The 25,450-nt window shown below is 37.2% G+C and overlaps 3 protein-coding genes and 1 long non-coding RNA gene across 5 annotated transcripts in view; 2 read left to right on the top strand and 2 right to left on the bottom strand.

Moving 5' to 3' along the window:
* Nucleotides 1–289: 289 nt before the first annotated feature.
* On the bottom strand, nucleotides 290–6,147 carry LOC109401773 (ATP synthase subunit b, mitochondrial). Its single transcript, XM_019674384.3, has 3 exons — nucleotides 5,981–6,147; nucleotides 5,363–5,682; nucleotides 290–798 (listed from the first exon to the last, which is right to left on the bottom strand). Exons 1-3 carry the CDS (start codon nucleotides 6,006–6,008, stop codon nucleotides 430–432), a joined length of 717 nt encoding a protein of 238 aa, XP_019529929.2. The 5' UTR covers nucleotides 6,009–6,147; the 3' UTR covers nucleotides 290–429.
* A 61-nt stretch (nucleotides 6,148–6,208) lies between these two features.
* LOC109401774 (small VCP/p97-interacting protein) lies at nucleotides 6,209–7,045 on the top strand. The gene is made up of 3 exons (XM_019674385.3): nucleotides 6,209–6,381; nucleotides 6,646–6,816; nucleotides 6,879–7,045. The coding sequence occupies exons 1-3, from the start codon at nucleotides 6,322–6,324 to the stop codon at nucleotides 6,891–6,893; spliced, it is 246 nt and encodes an 81-aa protein (XP_019529930.1). The 5' UTR covers nucleotides 6,209–6,321; the 3' UTR covers nucleotides 6,894–7,045.
* Nucleotides 7,046–11,016: 3,971 nt separating this feature from the next.
* LOC109406142 (UTP--glucose-1-phosphate uridylyltransferase) overlaps nucleotides 11,017–25,450 on the top strand; it is a 36,441-nt gene continuing 22,007 nt past the window's right edge. Inside the window, exon 1 of one of the 2 annotated variants that reach the window (XM_019679202.3) lies at nucleotides 11,017–11,350. In XM_019679202.3, the coding sequence (XP_019534747.2) occupies nucleotides 11,324–11,350 (27 nt within the window). In that variant the 5' untranslated portion in view covers nucleotides 11,017–11,323. Of the gene's footprint in view, nucleotides 11,351–20,594; nucleotides 20,899–25,450 lie in introns of those variants that run through there. The other variant, XM_029862569.2, reaches the window with a different exon arrangement.
* Nucleotides 16,621–20,568, bottom strand: LOC134284081 (uncharacterized). The gene is made up of 2 exons (XR_009995616.1): nucleotides 20,476–20,568; nucleotides 16,621–20,393 (listed from the first exon to the last, which is right to left on the bottom strand). It is a non-coding gene; the product is annotated as an uncharacterized LOC134284081 (long non-coding RNA).

Raw genomic sequence — 25,450 nt, 5'->3', positions numbered from 1 at the left:
CAATTGTATCCGTAGTTTGAAAATAGCGGCGCAGCCGAAAATTTTTTTCGTCGCTAAGCGCTCTATACTGGAAATTTGTTCCAAAAATTTTGTCTCTGGGGGGGTTTAACACTAACCCCCCCGTGGCTACGCCAGTGAACAGAGTTGTATGTCTTCTTGATAAAGTAGTCTTCGCTTATTCGGTACATAACAAGCTGAAACCCCCTTAAAGGTGCCCATCGTAATAGTTATGCAAAATACAAATATTATTTTATGTATAGGTCATCACAGTGAACGTAACACATTTCAGTTTCGCGCTAACTTGACAAAATTATCCAATTTATTGTTTTCTTTCGAATGTTACCCACCCAACTAGTCGGAAAACGATTACTCACTTCGCTCTACAATGTCCGAAAGTTGATGCATCGGTGAACATCCCACATCACACATTTACTTGGCGCGGGCGGCAATGGCTCCCAGGTCGGCAATGCATCGGCTCAAAGTTTCCTTCTCCTGTTCCGGAGTGATCGACTTCACCACGTTCTTCACGATCCAATCGACCATATGCTTTTGCGAGATGCGGCGGTCGACATTCTGGCGCTCGACCTGGTAGTCCAGGCGCTTCTTGACTTCGCGGTAAACGGTCATTGCACGTTCACGGTAAGCAGCCTCCAACTGGAGGGCAACATTCTCTTTCTTGGCCTGCATCAGCAGAGTCTGGCCCTCGGCACGCCACTGTTCCTTCTTTTCGTCTTCCATGGCCTGGGCCAGCTGTTGGATATTGTTTTCGCGGTCGGCCTTCCATTCGCCTTCGATTCTCTGAAAACATATACAAATGAGACGGGTGAGAAATCCGATAAAATGTGAAACATCTGGAGCTTTTTATGGATGTTGCAATTTTAACGTACCCAGACAATTTTAAAATTTTGGTCGAAATTTAAAAAAATACCTGGGCAGTTTATATCCTTTAATTTTGTCAAATATCTTCAAGTTTGTGAGACTTTTAGACGGTTTTAGCCGTTTTAGCAGCATGGAAACATCATCCTGTGGTAAAATTTACATGAATCCGTACAACAATCCGTAGAGCTTCTTTAGCTCTGGTGAAACGCCGTCCAGTTCGTAAAAAATCATATCTTTATCCCCATCCGCTTGATTGAAGTATTCATATCTCAAGATCTCAGGTACTCAACTTTTCATGAAACGTAAAATATTGATTAGAAAGCAGCTTTCCCACAAACTCAACTGGTAGGTATTCAACTTCTGTACGTTTTCCTGCACTTGTGGTTTTTATATTCGTCAAAAGAAGAATACCGTGGGATGCCCTAATTTCACGCGGGTCCAAATTTCGCTCACTGATCATATTTAGACATCATAATCATAATCATAAAAACAATTGTGCAATTGTCCCAATTTCACATTAACTATACTATCTTAAGGACAGACTTGTTAGAATCCCAACATGGCCGCCACAATGGCCGACTTTGCCACCTACTCACGATTTCGAGGGCACAAATCTCTTCGTAAACAAAACCAGCGCACCTGATCTTCTTATTTTAGACTTATTACAAGTGAGCAAGAACAGAATAATAGAATACTTTATTGTGTGAAGCTTGCTTCTTGAGATTTGTGCGTTTGAAGTTTTGATGCACTGTTAAAGCGGGATGTTAAGAAGTTTGTCCTTAAGTGAAATTTGGACAATGCAACCATCATAAGTTCTATGATTATGTTCTCTAAATATTATCAGTGAGCGAAATTTGGACCCGCGTGAAATTAGGGCACCCACGGTAATAAAGATGTTGACAAGTCCAAGGCCAAACGATATGGTGGATGAATTTTGAGTTTTATAAATGCCCTGATAAGACATATGAATGCTAGTGGCTGGTATTCGCTAAAAAAGAGAACACAATCCACCGCAGGAAAGGTAGCACGAAGAGAGTGAGGTTGCTGAAATGAAGTGTGGAGACGTTTTATGTAACTGTCATCTCAAGTAACATGTTGATGATCAATTAGTCTCGTAGAGGTTGTTAGAACCGGCAGAAAACCTTCTACCCTCTTTTTTGGTTTTATGATGGTTTTAAGAACATCTACTCTATTCGACTAAAAATATTACTTGGTAAGTGCGAAGACTGCGCCAGTTCCTGAGATCCCTTACGGAGTCATTCGTCGGCGACTACCATGATCTTGGAGAATTTCGGGAGAATAATTAGCGGACTCACTATCTGATTATTGATTTTAAAGCAGCGTACGATTCAGTGAAAAGAAATTACCTCTAGCAGATAATGTCAGAAACTGATTTTCCAACGAAACTAATGAGACTGATACGCGAAACGCTGGATGGATCATGATTAAATGTGCGGATCGCAAACGAAATGTCTATCTTGTTTGGACCTTGGCTGGATTTAAACAGGGTGATGGTCTTTCAAATACACTGAAGAAGTGATTGGGATGTCTGGCGTGCGGAGGAATGACACGATCATCACACGGTCGCACATGATCCTCGGCTTTGCGGGCGTTATTGATCTAATCGTGCATAAAGATTTTGCACTTCTGAAGAGGGAGACAGCGAGGATAGGCTTGACAATTAACTCTACCATAACAAAGTACATCATTGCGGGTAGAAATTGTCGGTTTCCTGCAATAGGACCGACGATATAGAGTCAGACCTAATTAGTACTGAGGTAGTGATTGATGCGAATGTGTTTGAATTTGTGTTTGAATGTGGCGAATTTATTAATCTTAAAACACTTGTGCCATGCGAGTATACAAAAGAGCAAATATTGTGAAAAGAATCAAATACGGTAGGCTTTAGTAGGCTGGAATGTCGAATGTCGAAAGAATGCATAGTCAGCAGGGACCCAGGCAGAAGTCGAATACTTTGCATGCTGCTGAAGAAGACCTGGAACCCTACATATTCGAGGAAACTGGATGAACATCGTCCAAGACCGATGAACATGATGCTCTACTATACGATTAGCCTTATGTTGAAACTAACAAGGTAAGAAATATGAGCGATTATGTTCCAGGTCTATGACTAGCATTATAGTGAAAAGCAATGAGCTTTGAAAAATAACTTCAGAACATGGTTTTCCGGTGAAACTACACAGCAAAAAAATAAATGCTTCCCGCCCGATGTAATTCATTCCGATGTACTAAATAATCGATGTAATCACGATTCCTATATACGATTATATCGTTTTGATTTAAAATCTTTTGTTCTTATGTGTACATCGTCCTGTGTAATATTCATGCAACCGACGTATTGATCGGGTTGCAGCAGTTCAGATGTAATATAACACAACAGTTTTTTTTCTGTGTAATCAGGCTGGTATGTGAGAACGCTGTATACCGTCAAGGCGCCATTCACCGTGGGGGCTCCATTCACCGTGTACCTTCGAATATTTTTTCATTATTTCCATATTATGATTGAATGATATGACAATTTCCCTTCAATTTCACCAATACAACACTAATGTATTGTTAACATGTCAAAACGCTCATTAGAAACATTTAAAAGTATCATTTTGACACTAAAGTGTGTTTACATGAAGCGGGTTTCTGCTCGTTCACTGCATTCATAGTGAAAAAACGAAAACTGCGCTAAGGTGATTTAAGCGATGAACTAAATGTAGTAACGTTTTTATTCCACCAAGAAGCAATTAAATTCACATATCAGGTACCGTGAGGTCGCCATTCACCGCTCATTTAACGGCATTTTCGTAAAGTACATGACATTAAAAATCGACGATTGCGAATATTGCACTTTAATTTACGTTAACAACTCAACAATTATGTTGTTTTTATAGAAAAAATATAAAACGATTGTAAAATATGTTTACAACCGAAAAAATAAAAATTCAACTGTGTTATCTCTTGGCTCCTATTACCGCTCATGCATCCATTCGCCGCTCATGATGGATCCATTCACCGCTCACTGGATTATTTTTTCATGGAATCACAGAAACTATTCATTTATAAAAACCAAATAACTTTTATTTACCAAAGTATTGATGATTCATGACGTTCAGTTCAACCTGTTTTGCCAAAATGGAATCTTTAACGAGTTTTACCTATTGGATATTTCTTCCGCTGTTTGCCCTGAACAGTTCCCATGTTGTCCTGCAGCGCAGTGTGAGAAATATTTTTTGAGAACGTGATTTCAGGTATACCCATATAAAAACTTGATGAAATGAAAGTTTTTTAATGTGGCAGCATGTTACATTCACTTTTGTTACGATACTTTACTATCATTTGACTATTTTTGTATGATTGACCCAAAATGAGCGGTGAATGGGGCATGAGCGGTGAATGGCGACCTCACGGTATGTATTTTGCATTACCGAAGTAAGTTTAACAAGAAAGTATGATTACTCGTACTTTTTAATTGAATCAAAAAGGCACGGTGAATGGGTACCCTAAAAATCAATGGTCTCCATTCTCCGTGCCCCATATTGTCCCATATATCTAGAAAAAATCGAAAACTTGAGCATTCGTTTTTCTAATAAAATCCTGCAAATTATTACTTGAAATGAAATTAAACGAAGAAAATTCCCTTGGCTGGGTTGTTTTGATCATTTTTAAACAAAGTAGAATAAAATTTCTCATACACGGTGAATGGGTCCCTACTACCACGGTGAATGGTGACCTACCACGGAATTAGGCGACCCTACTACCCTTTACTAATTGTACTATATCACCAAATTTTGTGAAAAATTTTCTACTTCTGTGGATATTGCTTTAATTTTAACCTATAATGAAGGCAATTAAAAGCGGCACCAACAATGTTTATAAGACTGGTGTCAAATGACAGCCCTTATTTGCCCCCAATCCTCTTAGATCCACGGTGAATGGTGCCTTGACGGTAGATCGAAATGTGTTCGTATCGCGGACGATGATGACACGACCCCCAAGGTTACTTCCTCGTACGCCACAACCCCGAAAGCCATCATCCCGAATAACCACAACCTCGATAGACCTACTTAACCGAAGGGAATGTACCTATAATAGGACACTATTACGATAATATATTGAAGAAATCAGTATTCGGGGCTATTTGGGTTCGCAAAAATGACATTCGGGGTAATGTTATAGAATCAGCTACACTGTAACCGGCGTGATACCTCGATAGTAAGGAAGGTGAGCTTGGATTAATTTAAGAAGCCGTCCGTAAATCATTATTACAATTACTACAGCTTTTCCTACTTTTCTCCTGTAGTTTCGAGAATATACTGTCCTTGACCTGATTTATGGCTTTGTTGGCAGGTTGCCGTATTATTTGAACAATAAATGTAAATGTATATACCCCCGATTTTCCAAAACATTCCCAACTGGAAGGCTACCCTAAACAATCAAGTATTACGAAACAAAATAACAATAGTCAACTCACATCGATTTCCTTGTCGCAATAAGCAGCCACAGCTGGTCCGAACTTCTTGACGGCGTAGATGACCATGATGGCCAACGACAGACCGTTGTAGTATTCGTGCTCCATGACGTAGATTTCCTTGGAGCACAGGTAGGTCAACAAACCAGCTCCGAACACGTACGGACCGGTAACGCCGGTTTTATTGTAGAAGAAGGTAAACCATTCCTCTGGCAGGAAGCCCATGCGAACTTTTCCGGGGTGTTCCGCGCGGACGGGTCGGTTGCTGTCGGTGGCAGATGCGGATCCGCGGGCCATGACCAGACCGACTGGCTTCTTGGCGGCTGGAAAAGAAACCCATTAGTAGAGGTTATGTGACTAACAATCAAATTAGAATATTTTGCTGGAAAACTATGGTTCTCAAGGTCAGAATTATTGAAATATTGCACAGCTCAGCTATTCCTGAACAGGAAACTAGACATTCCAACGAATTGAAAAAGATTTTGTGCAAATTACACCTGACATTTGCAAAATGATTACATAAACCTTTCCGTCAGCTCCAGTGATATCAACATTTTTGTTCTTCAAAAATTCCACTAGATCCTAAGTTCAACAGCATAATAATTCACTTTTTCAACTTACCGGCCAAAAGTGCTGCTCTCGAAAGCATTTTGAAGCAATTTAATCGTTAAAATCGAACTTTTTCGTGCCCAAAATCTACCTTCACCACACGCACTTAATTCCGTACCGAAGGAGAAAGATGGTCGTTCTGTTAGCAGTTGTCAAAATTTGACGCAGAGTCGCACTCAGGACAGAAGTTGCACGCAAAAAGAGTATGGTTTGCGCAACACCCACTGTGTCAAACTCAAGTATCAAAACAGAACATCATCGGTGCTGGAGTAAAAAAGTGTACCCATAAAAGTGTTCGTCTAAAAGTTTAATTATTCGTTAGTTCCTTGTAAAAATATCTGTTTCTGTGCAAAATGGGACTGTGCTCGTCCTGTTTCAAAGGATCAAGTGAAGAGCTTATCACCCCAGATGCGGTACGCTTAAATTTAAGGAATCTTTCGTTTTGTTTTGTGTGTTCATAGCACTTGTTGCGCCGTAGGAAAGTGAAGCAACTTCTAGCGTAACATACGAAAACAGGACATTTTCTGAATTGCTGTTATAGTTAAATATTTTTGTTCTTATTTTCAACTTTTACTGTTTAAAACGACATTACAAATTATTGAATCAACCAAGAAAACTCAAGACACCGGTTGTCGTTTTAATAAACTTGTAAAACGGTCACCTTTCCCTTTTTGCAGACGGTAAGACGACAGCAGCAACTGGAGGCCGCCGAACGACGACGTGTCGAAAACGAAACCAGAGGCATCAAGGATCCCGAAAAAGTGCGCCGAATGCAGCAAAAAGCCGAAGAAACTGCCAGACGGGAAGAGGAAGCCGCCAGGATGGGCGGAGGACAGTCGGCATTGAGGGTATCTAGCAAACTATCGATGTTATGTTACGTTGATGCTAATGGTTGTTCATTTCTTTGCAGTGGACGCAAGACTAACGGGTTCTTAAGCGATTGAGATCAACTATATTTGTATTTTCGCGTGGTTTGCTTCAACACAACTGGAGAGCGATAACATTGCATATATTTGTATTTATGTCTATCTATGCATAGTTGAATAATCATTCTGAAAAATGTGGATATCTTTGCAACTAATCTGGATTCGTTCGATCCCATTAGCCCTCCTCTATACTTAGGGCAGCTTAGATCACTTTTACTAGAAATGAATGTTACAACGATTATGCAATTATTAGTTATTCTATTTATAATATTTTCAAAGATTCGTTTATTTTGCGAAGTTATTCAACTTCTCCATTATGACGAGTCATTATTTAATTATATGGTGTTGAAACGATATGCTCGAGTTCCATAAGTATGGCGCTTAATTTTCAGCCGATTTGTTCATCCGTTATTGCGAACTGAAGCATATCTTTATAAGCACATTACACTTTGATTTTATTGTATGAATATAAATAATGCGTCATTTGTAACGGGTTTTTGCTTACGTTGTATCTATTATATGTTTATGCTTGGAAATACAGCAACAATCGAGGCAACAATATATAAGTAATAACAATTTTTCAACTTGCCCACAAGCCGTGTTCAATAAGTGAAGGTCATTTGATAGCGAGTTTAATTTCAACGCGTTTTAACTGGAGATCAATGAAAATTTAAAAAACTTCATTGAATATTGTTCACTCCAACGATAACAATATGTTATTGTCAAGTCTGACTTCCAGTTATATGAAATCAGCTCAATTTTCATGGTTTTACTATGGCGCCAGCACCAAACCGAATAAATAGCGACGTTTTGATTATCGACACTTTGTACAGTGCCGGGAGTGGCGCGCTGTTTCCGTTTAGTGAACACAGACAAACAGACGTAACACTTCAAACACAAGTAAACAGACGTAACACTTTGATAATTCCTATCGTACACCGATTTAACGGTCTTCTTAAAAAAAAAACAGGCGTTCAATTTGAATAGGTCGTAAGTTTGCTGTGATTCCTATGTAGATTCGACCTATTCAAATCGAACGCCAGAAATGATAGTTGGCCAAACGACCATCCGTGGCGCTCGTACTGGTATTGTTCGTGTTCAACGTTTGCCCACTACCGTTAATCGATATCTAGGAGATAGTTGGCCAAACTCAGTCTTTTTAGCATTGACTGTTAAATCAATGTATTTACGATGGGAACTATCAGAGTGTTATACGCCTGTCTGAGCTAACACACTCGCAAAAGATAAGCGGATCCCCTGATAGAGTCAAACAACTTGTAAAAATTTATCGATTTATCTGTCAAAAGTGGTCAACTATTTGACGTCTGGACAAAAATTGTACGAGCACCTTTTAAGTTAATATTATTGAGCATTGCAAGGTGTGGTATTTTAATAACAAAAATAATGTAACACATTCTATAGAGGTAATCACGTTCAAATGTATGCGTGCCTTTTTTGTAGATGTAGTTGTGAAACTGCGAGGAAAATATTTACACTCTTGCCCCGGACGTTAATTTTATCATTATTTACCCGTTTTACCCAATTCGATTGGGTAATATTTGCATATGCAATCTGAATAGCCTTTCAATCGGCGTGCACTTTTGTGTGAGGAAAAATTTGCGCTAGTTTTCGTGTGTTGAAATGTCACTTATCTCTATTGAGTTGTCCAAAAAATGTCTCACGAAACCTAAAGCCTATCCATATACGTGAGAACAAAAGATGTTTACAAAGTTCTTACAGATAGATTAACACGGGAAATCTGAACACAAACCACTACCACACAGGAATTTGGATTGGTCAATACATTTTATTATTATTGTTTATTATGAGCATAATCAATATGACATTTTCATAGACAAGTAAACAACCAATGCGTCACAGACAACAGACATACAATTGACAAATATAATACAAATATCATTACCACACAAGGATTTCGCGGTGATCGTGCAAATGTTCAATCTTTGAAATCACAATGTTCACACAACCAACCAGCATAGGCGCCAACTAAGGGGGGGCAAGCATGGTTTTGCCCCCCCCCAATATTTGACGATTTTTCCATACAAAAAATCAGAAAAACCAGGCTTTGCCCCCCCCCCCCCCCCATTAATTTGACCAAGTTGGCGCGTCTTCCAACCAGGGTTGCATTTGAACTGAACGCGAGCCAAAAACTAACTGAACGCGTTCAATTTTTGAACGTGAATGCAGTAAACATTGAACTTGGGTGTCAGAGCTTTTCACTGCTCAAGAACGCCCGTTCAGATCCCAATTCGGCTCAATGTTCTAATGCACTATTCCATCAATATGTAAAGCTAATGAATCGGTCCAGTCGTCCAGAGTTCCGTAGAAATAAGACTTCATGGAACATGGCCCTTTACTGTACCACATAATACAGTACAGTCCGGATTCGCTGGTTGGGTCACGACTGCGCCCCGATTAGCGATTCGTGTTCGTTCGTTGGGGCAACTGACAACTGATCAAAATGCTCTAGACACATGCAAGTGACGAGAAATACGTCACGGAACACTCACATACTTGCGCAAAAGTTCTGTATACAGGAGCTGTGATGCGACGGCGGTCAGACGTCAAACTCGTTTTGACATCTATTTTGACATTGACAGTGCTTTTTAGTTGGGTTTTGCCCCAACCAGTGAACATTCAACCATCGAGACAGCCCATCTAACGAGCTCTCAACGAACGAATTGTCACTGTATTAGTAATACGTACATACATTGCATTGTGGGGTTGGGAAGGGAGCGGATCGAATCGTCCGGGGTGACAATGCCTCGGTCCTTATGACGCGTTTTTATGCGAAATAACGTCCAAATCCAAAAGCTTGGCTGCGTCATCATATCCTATATGCCTTAAGGGCTTTGTGACGCATTTGTATACACTCGTTGTTGCACGGAAAATGCGCCATACGACCTAGGACATTGTTGCATCGGGCATTAAGATTCTGCACCGAAATACGGATTATCCGCAATCCACGGTGACCGGACCGGTTCCCCCTCACAATAGAAGGTCAGATTCTAAATCCAATGAGCCTGATTGCTAGAATTGGCAAAAAAATGGCATAACTTTGACCATTTCAGTTTAGCGGGTACCAGGGTATCATGTTAGCATGTTGGCATTATACTAGTGCAGTTCTTGCTCATTGTCAAAAGTGCGTTCAATTTCGAGCTCGCTCGCGTTCTAAATTTTGAACTGAACAATGTTCAAATCGTTTTGATCGCAGCGTGCCGAATTTGAACATGAACGCAAATTGATCGCGTTCAAATGCAACACTGCAACCAACAACAAATGAAACTGTGTGTAAACAAACAGAATAGTCGAAAAACCACCCAAAAAACGCACCCGCTGCCTTAAAACTGTAGTGGTGACTTTAACAAACTTTCTAAAGTGACTGCCATTTGAATTGTCATTTCTTCGCAACTGCGTATTTCTTGATGAACAATTTAGGCAAGGAATTTCCCAAGCATCAAGATAGGTCGAGAAATTCTTCCTGATCTGCAAACAGCCCTTTAGCCAGGCGGTACGACCATGTACGACGTTTGCAGGGCCAACAACCATGAAGTCACCATTCACCGCTCATGCTGCATACATTGCTCGTTTCATAATATTTGAATATATATAAATTAAATGAAACGAGCGGTGAATGGAGAATAAGCGGTGAATGGCGACCTCACAGCAAAATAGTTTTAAAATTTTCATCGTGTTGCATATTTATATTTAGATCTCCTGATAGGGGAAATTACCTATTCTCGGCCGTTTTGTTCTCTTCGTCTTGGGGGGTTTTTGAACCCTATTGAACTCAAAGTTGGCCTCAAATCCTTCCCAACTAAGCTGAAGGATATGGCCAAGTTTCAGGCAATTTGGTTGACAAAAACTCCCCATGACGAAGAGAACAAACCTGCCGATAATACCCAATGTCACCCTATTTAAAATTTCCAAAACATTTTACTGCATACGGACCTTTACCTGCGCTGGCGCACTGACAACAGAAAGTTGCATGCGCTCTTGTTTTGATACATTCAACGCATATCGTAGTCATGCGACAAAAATCCAAAAATAAAAAAACGTCAGATCGATAAACAAAAGTAAACATCGGTGCGGTGCGATGAAACAAGAGCCACACATTTTTTTACCCATAAATAAGTGGTGCTATTGTTCTATTGCTTTATTGTTGGAATTCATTGTTAAGTGTTCTCGTGATTGAACTCTTGTGCACAAACTTAATAGTGATAAATTGCCGATTCAATAGTGATAAATTTTAAAAACTGTCGAGTTTCATTATTTTTTGTTACCATCTTGCGGTGCCTGCATTTTTTGTTTGTTTCGGTATACAAAATTAGTGTTGTCATTTATGCAAACAGTATTCGGCTAGTATCGGTCGCGGCAGGAAGTTTACACCACCAAGTGCAAAGGAAAAATGTTGGGAGTTGCCAATGAACAGAAGGTAAGTCTCGTTACGCGGTGATAACTCAGCTGATAACAGCAAATACGTGTTTCTGTACTGGTTTATATAGCTGTAAAATCGTGCTATTAAGCGTTTGTTTTAGAAGCACAGTCTAAAGGCATGGTGGCCACTTCGAGTGTCGTCCATAGGACGTGACCTTTATTGCCCTTGAAAATGGTTCAATATACAGATCGCTTTGCATCTTTCTTGTCATGCTTTGCGAAAAGAATCAGCGGAAGAAAGAGGTTCGGTGTGAAGGTCATTATCACTTATCATTACAAACTGGTCAACAGTACAAATTATTTCTAAACTTTCATATTTACGACTGAGAAAGGTCAAAACTCTATTCATTCAGTCATGCCTTGTGCCTAAAAATAGTCCTGAATCCAAAGTAAACGGGAAAAATCTATCCCGAAACAGTCTAATCAAAATATATGCACCGTAGCGTGTTGTGTTTTTATTCACTTTTGCTCATAACATTCATACCTTCATGGCCTCAGTTTCGTCACCTCGCTGAGTGTGTTCCATCAAAGACGAGCTCTGAAAGGCGCCTGAGGTCCAATAGACCCTAGGTATCCCTTTTAGGGTTAAAATAACAAGTTAGTTGGGTGCAATTCTTGACCCGTATCTTTCTTTATTTGTTTCTGACACATTCTACCGTGACGTTACAACGTTTTGACCCCTTTTCGGTCACATTCTAAAAAGCGGACGCATAAGCGTAACGTTTCATTGCACATTCTATGGAACATTAAAATCGCTCTAAAACAAAAATTAGTGCTCAAATTCAAAATTGGTCGATGTTATAACACGATTCAACACTTATGCTTCATGGTTGAGGCATTTTACTTTTTTGAACTTTGGACGCGATTTTCTCGATTGTCTGTTTTTGCACATGGGACAAATATGCGTCCACCGGCAGTATAATACTCTATAAATATAACATACGCATTAAGCATTTCGTGACAAATTTAAGTGTAGTGCAATTATTGCCTCCAGTCGTAGAAGTCATCACAATACCTCACCATGTGATAAACTTTTTTCAGGAAATATCTAAAGAATTCGTAAAATACTTAACCCTCTACTTCCCATGGTTGCTCTAGAGCACCATCGTTTTTCGACGAACTCCGGACAAACGGAATAAGATGAATATGATGCAATAATTTTTAGAATATGGTTAACCCAACTACTACCTACTTGTTTCAATAGTTGAACTATTGATAAACAATGAAAAACCTATTGATTTACAATAAAAAAATTTCATTGATTTCGAAAAATTTAGCCAATTTGCAATAACTTTTGTTGTACCACTTTTTTCGGAAACGCTTTTTTGGCATAGATATAGTCGTTCAAAGTCGTGGCCGTGGGAAGGAAAGAGTTAAAGATTTTTTTTTTCGGAAATAGGTAAATTTTTCCGGTGATTCCTTCGGAAAATCTTTTGAAAATTCCATCGATATTTGTGACTTTCTTTGATAAAAAATGGAAATACTTTTTGTATCATTGTACTCGGCATTCGACTTGGCCATTCCTTCCATAATTTATTTGTATTTTATTCGAAAATTGCTTTGGAAACTACTTTGGCTATTTCATATGGGCTTAATAGCGTCGGCAATCCCTTTTGTAAAATCATTCGGTAATTCCTTTAAAATTTAATTAGAAAATTTCCTACGAAACTTTTTTGACAACACCACTTGAAATTCTTTGAGCCATTCATTTGGAAATTTCTCAGGAATTTATTTTTTGAATTTCTTCCTCAATTTCTTTAGCACGTTTATTGTGAATTTTTTCAGTAACATCTTTAAAACTTCTGTCGGGAATTCTTTTGGAAATTTCTCAGACATATTCTTAGGAAAATTAAGAATTCCCATTCGCAGGGCTGTTACAGGTTTTGCGCGTTTTTGCTAAATTTGGCGTGGATTTTGTGGAAACGGTTTTTAAATGCACTTACATTAAACACTTAGAAATGGAGCTTAACATAATCCCTGACCAAGTTCGCAGGGGTTGACGGTATTAAAGTGAAGGAGTTTCATTTTGATTATTGTAATGTAGTGTTCTTTAGTGAAACATATCACCTTTTTAACACTTTAATGCGCCTCCAACGGTTCATCACGAACCGGCTGCTGCAGATGGAGTATGGCTGATCATATGTATCAGACATGCTCGATAAACACGGAGGATCCGCCAGGGCTCAGTAGAGTCTATTCCCAAGCAATAGTTCCAAGTCGGTTGGATTTGAGAAGGTTTTGATGATGGTTACAAATCCTAATAAAAGTAATATAGGATTTGTGACAGGTTTTGGAACCTTTAACAGCCAGCTGACTTCAAAATGTTGTTTGGGCTCTATTTCCCACGTTTCTCGGTTGATTTTGATTAGTAATTTATTAATGTAATAGTCGCTTTGTCGATTTTTTACCATGTTAGTTGGTTATATTTTCTTTAAATAATGCAATTAAAATCAACCGACGAATTAATAGTGGGAAGGAGTTTTGCAGCACTTAATTGTGCTGATAGATTCGAAGCTAACGTGCGAACATTCAAACGCATTGTTGACATCAATGCGTTCGACGTGACATTTCGGACAAAAGCTGACTGCTTTTTATTAACTGAACAACGTTACTTTTGTATGACTAGGTTGACATTTCTAGGCCACGCATGAGAAAATGACATGGTTTATCGAGGTAGGACCGAAAGGACAGAACGAATTTGAATATTTTTCATAGTATTTGTAGGGGGATGAATACATAATAGTTGACAAGCAATTTTTGTTTTATTACAATCAACTGACCAACTTGGCGAGGCTTGCTTACATAACAACTGACAATAAAGAAACCGATTTTCCTTGACTTTCTACGCAATGAACATCCGACCAAACACACGTCTCCTAGGCATTATTAAGACATGACGTATGTGCATGACGAAACAACTAGCAGGACACAGTTCCAGACGTCTCTTTTTAATAACGACATTCAGCATATTTCCAATAAAACTACACTTCAATAAAGCAAAGACTAAAGCTGCTATGATAGAACAGATCAGAATGACTTAATTGACCTATTGACTACATATTGGAGATCTACTTCGAATAACTGACAAACTGACAAGAACCTAACTAAATACATGGACCATACTACAAAAAAAACAATTGACAAAAAGAAAAAGGGGAAACTTTTATTAAAACTATGTTTGTTCAACGCAGGCCAAAACAGTGTCGACTTGGGCCACGATATGCCTACGTACTTCTGTGTGTTGAAACAAAAATAGGGGCTCATAGAAGCAAACGTAGGGAAAGGGTGCGGTGTTAGAACATAAGCACAGTGTGCTACCGCCGTAATCACTATGAAAAAAAAAAAAAAATGGAGCTTAACATAATCAGAAAAAAATGAACATTTTCAAATTAAAGCTATGGAATTTCACTTAAAAACAATATCAATAGTCCCTAGCTTGGAGTGCTAGATAAGTTGCACTGCACTAAACGCTCAAATGGTTGAAACTGAGAATCAAACTCTTGAAGTCATTCCTGCATTGACCCCGAGATCAATTTTTGGTTAACATTTTGGATAGATTTTAAATTTTGAATGTAGCTTATTGGGTAATACCTGAAGTTCAATAAACACTGAATCATGGCAAGATTTCTGAAATTTCTTGGTTATTCTTTTTTTGTGAAATTTTCAAAAAGACGTCTACCGGATTGTTTTGAGAAACATTTGATTGAATTTTGTGGTCAAATTCAACAGAATCTTATATTTTAATGATTTTATGATTGAATTCTTAGAGAATTCCATGAAAAAAACTTTTGAAAAACATTGGATAGAATATTATTTATAAGAAATTTCTAGTGTTTTTTTCAACATACATGGATGAATTTAAACATGACGGAATTGACGAAATCCCTGATACAGGCCATTAGTGGAGCTTTTGTCGAATCGATTTTTCTTCTTCTTCACACAACAAGGTCCACCCAGACGAAACAAACTCTTTTAAAATTATTATAATAATACGTAAACTTTTGTTGTTTCTCTTTGATTTCCAATCAGACCAATAGCAAAGAAAGGATTGCGGGTACAGGAATTAAAGGGATTCGTGGTAGAATGTATGGCGATTTTTTTTGCAGAACTCTCGAAGAAATCTTTGAAGCTTTTGTTATCCTAAGACTGAAGACATTCTTGCTGAGATCTTCACAATTTCTAAGGGTATTGCGTGGCCATAAACTCATAAATTTTTAATGAATTTTTCTACATATCTTTTGCTTAATGTTCAGAGCCTTTGCCAGACATATTTATGAAATGCTTCCTTTTTCATAGATATCTCCCTTAGGAATAAAATGTATTGGCAATTTAACAAAAAAATGGCACAAGTATTACTTCACTTCAATCTTCACAAAATAAGTTTCTGCAGAAAGTAATTTAGGAATTTCTTAAAAAAGTTTTTGAAAATTCTCTTACAATTCTCTCAAACGACCCCTAGGGACTTATTCCAGATTTTTGTACAAGATTTCTACCATAATGTTAGTTACACATTATTTCAAATGTTTCGCCAAGAAATGCTCCTTTTTCAGGACTTTCAGAAAACAGGAAATTCCATTCTTGTAAAAAAGTTGAAATCCTGATTGATAAGCAATCAAAGAACTGTTGATCCAAAACTTTTCATTCCAATTGAAAAATCTAGCCTGTTTACCGTATTTTTAAATTATTGTTTAATCTAGAATTATCTAAAATCATGGATTAGTAATGATTAAAAATCAATTTGTGAATAGAAATGTTCTTTATCTGGAGAGCAACAACAGTCATGAATAGTGTTTTTTTTTCTGAAAAAACGGGCTGTTTTTATGAATTTGAGTCATCAAAATCATATGTTTTATACTGGCGCGGACTTCATTACCTCGGCGCGGATTTCAAATGGCTTGGCGCGGATTTTGCGGTTTACAAATCGACACTTTTGTAACAGCCCTGCATTCGAAATTGCTGAAAAATGTTAATGAACTGCAAGAAGGAATTGGATTCTTTAGAGGTATCTAGATTATTTTGTAATCAGAATCACTGTCTAAAAACTAGGTAAAATCCGAAATTTCATCATTTTTGATGCCTGGGTACTATTTTTAAAATGCATTTAAAGTTTATGTGAATTTCATTCTATCCACGGAAATTAAAAATATTTTGTTTTGTTTAACCATCAAAGCAAAGAAATTGGAACGCAATAAATTCGCGTTATACTCAGAAAAATAGGCTCTTTCAATTAGGCCATCGAAAATAGCAATATTTTATTCACTAAACAAACACTAAACATTAAAAAATGTTGGCTAAATTTCAAAAAAATAATTGCCTACTCAAGTTACAAATAAATTGCCGTGGCAATTTTCGAAAAATAAAAACTGCTTTAGAAATTCTAACAGAAATTGCCGAATTAAACAAATTCTCGAAAGAATCCCTAAAAAAATTGCAAAAGCATTTCAAAAATTCTGATCAAATCCATTAAAAATAAACAAAACAATTTTTCAAATAAGTTTGTGAATAAACAATCTTTAGAATTATCGAAAGAGTTGAAAAAAATGCCGGTGGAGCTATCGAAGGATTTTCCAAGGAATATGGAAAATTACTTCAATTCCCAAGGGAAATGTCGAAAAAGATTCCAAAGGATGTTGCTGAAGAAATTTCTACAGAAGTTGTAGTATAATTCACGAAGAAATTCCAGTGAAAGCTATAAAAATTGCCGAAAAAGTTCTCGAATAATTTATTGGAGTAATTGTAATGCCGAAAGAATTTAAAGGGAATTACCAACGAAATTTAAATTGCGAAAAGAAATCCACGCTCTCTAGTGGCAATTGAAATCTCTTGCAGAGCATCCCCCGGGATCACTGCCCACCGAGTGTAAATAAAAGGAGGCAGAACAATCCCGCGACGTAAACGAAAAGTACCGTGAAATTTCGATCCGTATTAATAAATGTTTTATAGTTGAAGTCTCGGTAAAATTCTTTATTTTTCGCATCCGATCCTCACATAGAAGTTTAATGTCAAAGAACGAATTGTAGAGTGAAACAGGGGCCACAACTTTGCCTAAAAATACCCAGGTAACCACTAAGCACTGTCGTAAGCGGTCTAAAGGTCATTCAGCAGCTTCTCCGTGTCATTAGGCTCTGTATGTGATTTTCAAATGCTCACAGGCATTATAAATTGTAAGCACTAAAATAAGCCGTATATTAGTATATTACGCTACACTGTAGTGCTTGCAAACCCAGAGCCTGCGAGCCGAATTAGAAGCCTGACAGTGCTGTTAAAAGGCTTGGCGTACATGACGTTTATATCAATCAGAGCTGATTTGAAGCAAAACAAAACTGAACCGTCGGAGAACAATGAAATATCATCGGAACTTTTGTACGATAGACTGGGTGTTGGATGATTATCGTCATCTCGCCACTATAAACATCAAATTAATGTACAGCTGCTTCCTCGATCATCTATTACGAATGCATCAGATATTTACCTGTGCAGCTGTAATCGGTTTACCGAAGCTTTTACCTACAGATGAATACCAAAAGTAGTCGACGAGCCGCATTTTGATTCCTCCTGTTATGAAACCTCGCAACCTTCCAAACTTAACAAGCTGCATCTCCCACAGAGCCGCCATCTATAAAACCATTTCCCCGACCATTTCATACATTTCGTATGCGGCCACTTTGTGCCCGATTCCACATCCGACCATCGGATAATTCTAAACATTTCGGTTTGGAACATCAATGCTGTCCCAACTTGTTGCCTCCTTTTCCTCAAATACGGTACTGAGCTAACCGATCTCACGCTGCATCAATGGATCAGATTGAAAACGTGACGAAATAAACTTGAAAATAGCAAACCCGAAGATTATCAGTTCGAGTCCAGATCAGCAGGCCGTAGAAATCGAAGAAAAAATAGACTTCGATGGAAAGGCATCCTGAGCAAAACATAAAGAAGATAAATATTTTTTTTTTCTTTTTCCTTAACCCACTTTTGACAGCTCTTTCACCAGAGACTCGGTACGCAGATTGAAGCTGGCCGTATCAGCCGAATATTTCGCCAAAAGTGGCTTTTTAGCAGATCTATTATAGGATGTAGTTCTGAAAAGCTCTGTTGGCATTGTTCTTCATATGAATATAGAACCAACTTGGTGCCAATTTTTACGGCTTAGTGGCTTAGTTCAATTGAATCATTGTTATAACATTGATCAAAGCCCACACCGAAAGGGGTATTAAGCACGTTGGTTAATATATTTATATGCGGGCTCGATTTCTGCTCCAGGCGATGAAACTTTTCGCAAACAGTGCTGCTTCCTCGTATCCACTGGCGCATGCCCTTATGTATTCGTTGTCTATTGCAAAGTTTCATTCGTCTGCACTAGCCTCTGACTGAAGACAGTTTTCGCATTGTTTTCTTTGACGCAGGTGTTGGTGGCGTTTCTTCTACTTTTTGGCGTAACGTCCCAACTGGGACAAAACCTGTTCCTTAGCTTAGTGTTCTATGGACACTTTCACAGTTGTTAACAAGGAGTTCCCTTGGTCAATGACAAATTTGCATGGGTATATCGTGTGTGACAAATTTGCATGGGTATGGGTATATCATTTACGAAAAGTCCTTGGCCCGACTTGGAATCGAACCCGTCACCCTTAGCATGATCTTGCTGAATACCTGTGTGCTTATCGCAGTGGTGCTTAAACCACCGGCAAACTGTGGTGCTCAAACTGCGGCACGAGGGCCACTTACGGCTCTCAAGGCTCATAAATGCGGCTCACAGAGTAATTTAGAAAAATGTTGCTGATCGTATCGATGAAATATTATTTCACTACTAACTTTTAGTAGAAAAGTGACTTACAAATAGCCAGGATAATAAGCTCAAACTTATAACTCAATCGACTTTCTTGTTTGTTATACGATATTGATACCAGTCGGTTTCAAACATGTTTTTTTTGTTATCAATCAAATTTAAAAAAAATCTTAGAAGACGGTGAAAATCTTTGAGCCTCAAAAAATTAAGAAATGCTTGCCTGAAATGTTAAAAAAAAAACATTTTTTTTCGTGATCTAAAATTGTTTTATTGACAAGAATGTTTCAAACACAGAGAAACAGACGTCATAGATTGCCTTGTTTGCTCCTAGCATTGGGCGGTTACGTTTTCTTAACGATGATTTAATGTAGCTTGTTCTTATGTACGTTTCTCTATGTTTTAATTATGGGTGACGGGTTCGATTACCGGTCGGTTCAGGAACTTTTCGTAAAGTAAATTTCCATTTACTTCCTTGGGCATAGATTATCTTTATTCCTGCTACACCATATACACATGCAAAAAGGTCATTGGCAGAGTAAGCTCTCAGTCTCAGTTAATAACTGTGGAAGTGCTCATAGAACACTAAGCTGAAAGGCAGGCTTTGTCCCAGTGAGGACGACATGGCAAGAAGAAGAAGAATTTCACCGTAGAGTGCAGCGAGCTTGTGGTACAGCAGTTAAACATTCCATGTTCAAATTCTTGTCAGTTGTTTCTCGCTAATGTTCGTTGTCGTAAATTTTGTTCACAGTGCTTCATTTTCGGTTTCGCATAGAGAGCAGTTTAGTAATAGATACTTATACTAATAAGAAGAAAAATCAAACTACCTCAATTTCACTACGACATATCGGAAGAGTAAATTAACTCAGCTTAAAACATGTTGTGAAATACAAACTAAAACTAGGATTTACAGTAACAATTACCATGACACGATGGCATCAAGCTCCTACAATTACTTAAATAATTTAATGCTTATAAGCTTCAAGTACCCTTGCTGTTGAAAGAATCACGTAATGTAATCACTGACCATAGAATCTTTAATTTTTTAACAATTTTTTTCAATACACTCACTTTATTGTTTCGTTTCGCTGCCATGAAATGTTTTCTATTATAACGTTTTTACCTCGAGTTTATTCTTGACGTTTTCTAGCAGGGAAACAAAACATAGTGATAAGACTCCTCTGGGCCTGTACGTACATTCTCCGGTACTTTATCAACGGTTCAGGTTCCAGATTCTTAAATGAATATATACAAAAGCCTGCAATGAGATGAGATGTATGGCATATTGTTAGTAAAACTTACTGAGACAAATAGTAATACTAGTGGCGCTTGATATTCACTATCACATCTATCAGTTCGACAAATTCAGTCGCCTAAATCAACCCATACGTGCACTATTAGAATAAAGCAGTGTCATTAAGTATGGTTTTTAGTCATTCTGTCGTAGCCAGTGTTATCAATATTGTGAGCATCACGCAATCATTCTAGTTTTGTCCGTTGACGGAAACGCAACGCAGTTCGGACCGAGACGCGTTGCTTTCGGTCTAAGTAGTATACTTTACGCACGGTTATCATATAGAGATTTATTAACTGCAACGTGCTTCGCGCCTTCCTATCGAACTTGTGAATGTTTACATTTTCGACCGTTTGCGCTGAGAGGAGTTTTAGCATCTTGGCCGTGTTTGAACATACTCAACTAATTGTGTGATACAGTGCAGAATCTGTAGGATAAAATGACTGGTGCAATCGATATTCTTCTGAAAGTAAGTTTAGCCCTCGGTTTTGTTTTGAAATTTGTGAAATTTACCTATTAGATCAATCAGAGGTCATGAAATATAGTTCAATGTCAATGAAGGTTGATATTCCTTATACACATTAATCCCAATCCATGCACTCAAGATAAAGTTTGTAGTGTTGTTAGATAAGAGATCATTGTAAATTACCAAGCATTAGGAGCTGTTTAAATTTATGATAGGACAACTTTTACGATCACCTGAATGATGATACAATTTTATCATTGATGGTGAATTGCATTTTCATATTTAAAATATGTGTAAGTAATACATATACACATTCGCAACTTTAGCGCATTTAAAAAAAATAATGAAAAAAAAATACCGATTAATTTTATGAAGACATAAATCAGAAATAATTAGCAATGGTGACTTCTTGGTGACTACAACAAAGATAGTGGATGAGATAGGAGAGAAAAAATATATCAGAAGTGAGTTTAAAAATTTTCAAATTTAGGTACTTGAGTTTCTCTGTGTAAATTAAGCAATATAAATGTGTAATTAAAACATATAATGCTTATTTGAACCTTAACCGACTAAATTCAATCATTAAAATTGTGATAAAAGTCATAAAGATTGTAAAATTGGAGGGTCGGCTCTACCCGAGCATAAAAGTATAACAACTGAATAACATATGAAGGTTTAAATTCTAAACACCATTATATTTCGATATGCTCTTCGTTAGCTGGACATACAGGGGATAGACAAAATGATCGGGACAGGCAAAATTTTCACATTTTAAAAAATGTTCAACTAGCTGTAATTTTTCGAAAAGTACATCAAATATTCTAAAATTTTCACTGTAATTTGATAAACTAGTTGTGTATCAGTGGACAAAATTTGGAAAAGATCGGGCGATTCTGCACGAAGTTATAAAGAGTCTAGAAAAAGGTGTGATTATTCGATAGCCGACTTTGAGCTGTTATATCTCTGGATTCAATGAACAGAAATCAAAGAAATTTTGACCATTTATGACTTATACAGGGTGTTAGGTTCGTAAATGCAAACTTTTTAAAGGGTGATAGAGGATCATAAATGGTGAAAAAAATTGTTCTACGCATATGGTCAAATCTCAACCGTTACGTGATTACTGAACTTCCCATGTTTTTGACTCTTATTGTCTTAACTGACTACAACTTGAAAATGGTCAAACTTATCGCAGTTTTTTGGCCCTTATTCGAAAGATTATTGAATTTTCTATCAAATGGCATCTTTGAATCGATTGGTTTAGCTAAATAACTAAGTTTTCTAAAGAAAATAGCTCAAAAGTAGTGTGTTTTAATTTGTTTTTGTCAATTATGTTTGAAAAATGCGTAATAAATTGAAATTTCTTATTAGGCAAAGTAGTGACCCTTGTTTCACTCTACAATTCGTTGTTTGACATCAAACTTCTATCTCTTATCGTTTTCTTGCAATTTTGATTTGAACATCGCATTTTAGATCAAAAATTTGCAACTGTCAAGGAAAGCACTTTTTTGCGCACTGTGCCGCACATTCAAACCCTGTAAAAGAAGACGCATAGGGTATGTGTGCCATCAGTAATCTCACGCTCCGATGTTCATCCTATTCGAAAACAAGCGATTACGGCACCGATTGATTCCGTTCTTTTTGTTTTCATGCTTCCTCACTTCTAACAAAAAATACAGAAAAATATGAAACAAAACAAACAGCGCTTCAATCCTTTGTTTTTCGTAGGATCAAAATGGGAGCCACATGCCTAATAAAGGAATCAATACCCTAGTTCAAATTTACCTACCTTTGCTTTGTTGTTTAGTGCATCATATTTCATTATGTGAATCATACTTGAATCGAGTATAAATAGTTTAAACAAACAGGCGTAACACTCTGATAATTCTCATCGTACACAGAAATAACAACGGTTTATTATTTTTTATAGTTGGTAAACTGTCTACCCGGAGCGCTTGCATCGATTTTGTTCGAGTTTGACCACCACCTAGTTGATTGATCATATTTGAATGATCCCTTGCGCTGTGTTACGCTTTATTCAAATTTCATAAATTTCCCATACAACAATTGTTGCGTGGGTGAGTCAGGGAGTCTAAAATCGTAAAATTTTGCGTTATGAACCCAAAGGTATTTAAATCATGGTATTTTAGCTGAAGTTGCTAAAAAACACTTCAACAACGTATACTTACTCTACAGAAATTACATCAGGCATTGTTGACATTTTGCAACTATTGTCCGTGAGGAAGAACGTTTGAAAATTATTTTCTCAGAAAATGTATTTTTCTCAAAATCTATGCGAGATACCCAACTTCGGAAGTCGGGCGCTCTAAAGCGCATCCAGATCCGAATCGAATGAACCATTTCCGAAGTTGAGTATCTCGCACAGATTTAGAGAAAAATGCATTTTCGGCGAGGTGCATTTTCTATGTTGCAGTGGCAACTATATTGCCACCAGTGTTTTTGAGCGTTTTTTTTTTGTTTTAACACAAATGGGTTTGTACATGCAATCAGGCACATAATCATTCCCATAATAGTATACGTTGAAACCTCGTATAGTTTTCTCGGTCTTATAAAAGGTTTAAAATGTGTCTTCATACTTAGCGTTAGCGTTAGCGTAGTTACGGTATACTTCGTAGATTGGATACTAACAACATTCATGTACCTTTTGCTAATCTTGCTCGGATTGCTTTTTCCAAATAACGCTGTTGTTAACATATTTTAATTATTTCAGCTTAGTATACACAACAGTAACATGGGGAGACTTGATCCCTCGAGGATTACACACATTATACATGTGAAAAATAAAATTCTATTCGGAAGCCTCTATAGGACAGATCGCTGAAGTACTAGATTTGTAGTTATGAGCTGAATTTTAGTATGGTGAGAAGGTCAATTCTCCGTTTCTGCAATTAAATGGTGCAAAAAGCGTCATAATCCTTGCCTAATTTGAAATTGTTTGAGCAAAACTTTGGGCAACAGTGCACAGTGGTCCACGAATCAGATTTACGAGGAAAGATGCATGCAGCGCCTTCAAATGATATTTTAGACAAATATGGTCTTCTACAAAATTGTTCCTAAAAATAAGGCCATTTTTTCAATATACATGAAAATTAGGGTGGCCCATATTTTCAAAGAAATTGGGAACCAAACTTTTTTATTTGCAAGAATAACTGTATACATTCTTCGGAAAAATTGTAGATCTATCAATTTTGAGCAAATTTGTTGAAGACACTTTTTATGTAGCTTTAAAATTGACCGATCTAGAGGTATTTTTCTGAATAAGCTTAGGGTGGTTCAAGAAAAACCTGTTTTCTGGCGTTAACTTTTTCAGTTTCGATTTTTCATCAAAGTCGCCCAAGAAACAATTGTAGAGCATTTGAAGACGCGTCGTTTCGTGCGCTGAGATGATCGTTATCTCTTTTGGTTCAAAAGTTATAGGCATTTTTCGTAAAAAAACATAGTTTTTTTAAAAAGGTGTTAAGACTGGTTGGGGCAAACATAAAAAATATCTTTTGCCCGCATTCAAAAGAAGAAATGTTGTTATGAAACATATCAAAAAAATAGAGGGGTGTTATTTTTGTAACTCAAGTGAAAAATACTTGAGAAGTGCCTATTTTTTCTAGAAAATCATCAATATCTTTTGAACGAAATGACGTAGCAACATTTTCAGCGCACGGAAATGCGCGTTTTTGGAAGCTCTAAAAGTGGTTCTTTGGCGACTTTAACGAGAAATTTGAAACAAAAAAGATAAAGCATTAAAACGATTTGTTCTAGCGTCACCCTATGAAAACTATGGGAAAATGCACCAAATTTGGTCAAAACAGTTTAAACCCTTTATCTTCTTTATTTCAAATTTCTCATCAAAGTTGTCTAAGAACCAGTTTTAGAGGTTTAAAAAACGCGCATTTTCGTGCGCTGAAAATGTTGCTACGTCATTCCGTTCAAAATATATTGATGATTTTCTAGAAAAAAACGGCACTTTTCAAGTATTTTTCACTTGAGTTACAAAAATAACACCCCTCTAATTTTTTGATATGTTTTATAACAACATTTCTTCTTTTGAATGCGCGCAAAAGATATTTTTTATGTTTGCCCCAACCAGTCTTAACACCTTTTTAAAAAACTATGATTTTTTACGAAAAATGCCTATAACATTTGAACTAAAAGAGATAACGATCATCTCAGCGCACGAAACGACGCGTCTTCAAATGCTCTACAAGTGTTTCTTGGGCGACTTTGATGAAAAATCGAAACTGAAAAAGTTAACGCCAGAAAACCGGTTTTTCTTGAACCACCCTAAGCTTATTCAGAAAAATACCTCTAGATCGGTCAATTTTAAAGCTACATAAAAAGTGTCTTCGACAAACTTGCTCAAAATTGATAGATCTACAACTTTCCCGAAGAATGTATACAGTTATTCTTGCAAATAAAAAAGTTTGATTACCAATTTCTTTGAAAATATGGACCACCCTAATTTTCATGTATATTGCAAAAAGGGCCTTATTTTTAGGAACAACTTTGTAGAAGACCATATTTGTCTAAAAAATCATTTGAA

The sequence above is a fragment of the Aedes albopictus genome, chromosome 3, assembly GCF_035046485.1.
Source record: "Aedes albopictus strain Foshan chromosome 3, AalbF5, whole genome shotgun sequence".
Classification (NCBI taxonomy): Eukaryota; Metazoa; Arthropoda; class Insecta; order Diptera; family Culicidae; genus Aedes; species Aedes albopictus.
This window is presented reverse-complemented; position numbering and strand designations above follow the sequence as displayed.

Bases quoted from the DNA above. Each gene is read 5' to 3' on its own strand.
- LOC109401773 (XM_019674384.3), bottom strand. From the start codon at position 6,008: ATGCTTTCGAGAGCAGCACTTTTGGCCG. The intron at 5,683-5,980 runs GTAAGTTGAAAA...TTTCTTTTCCAG, and splicing joins GAGAGCAGCACTTTTGGCCG to CCGCCAAGAAGCCAGTCGGT. The intron at 799-5,362 runs GTGAGTTGACTA...ATATGTTTTCAG, and splicing joins ATTGCGACAAGGAAATCGAT to AGAATCGAAGGCGAATGGAA.
- LOC109401774 (XM_019674385.3), top strand. From the start codon at position 6,322: ATGGGACTGTGCTCGTCCTGTTTCAAAGGATCAAGTGAAGAGCTTATC. The intron at 6,382-6,645 runs GTACGCTTAAAT...CCCTTTTTGCAG, and splicing joins AGCTTATCACCCCAGATGCG to ACGGTAAGACGACAGCAGCA.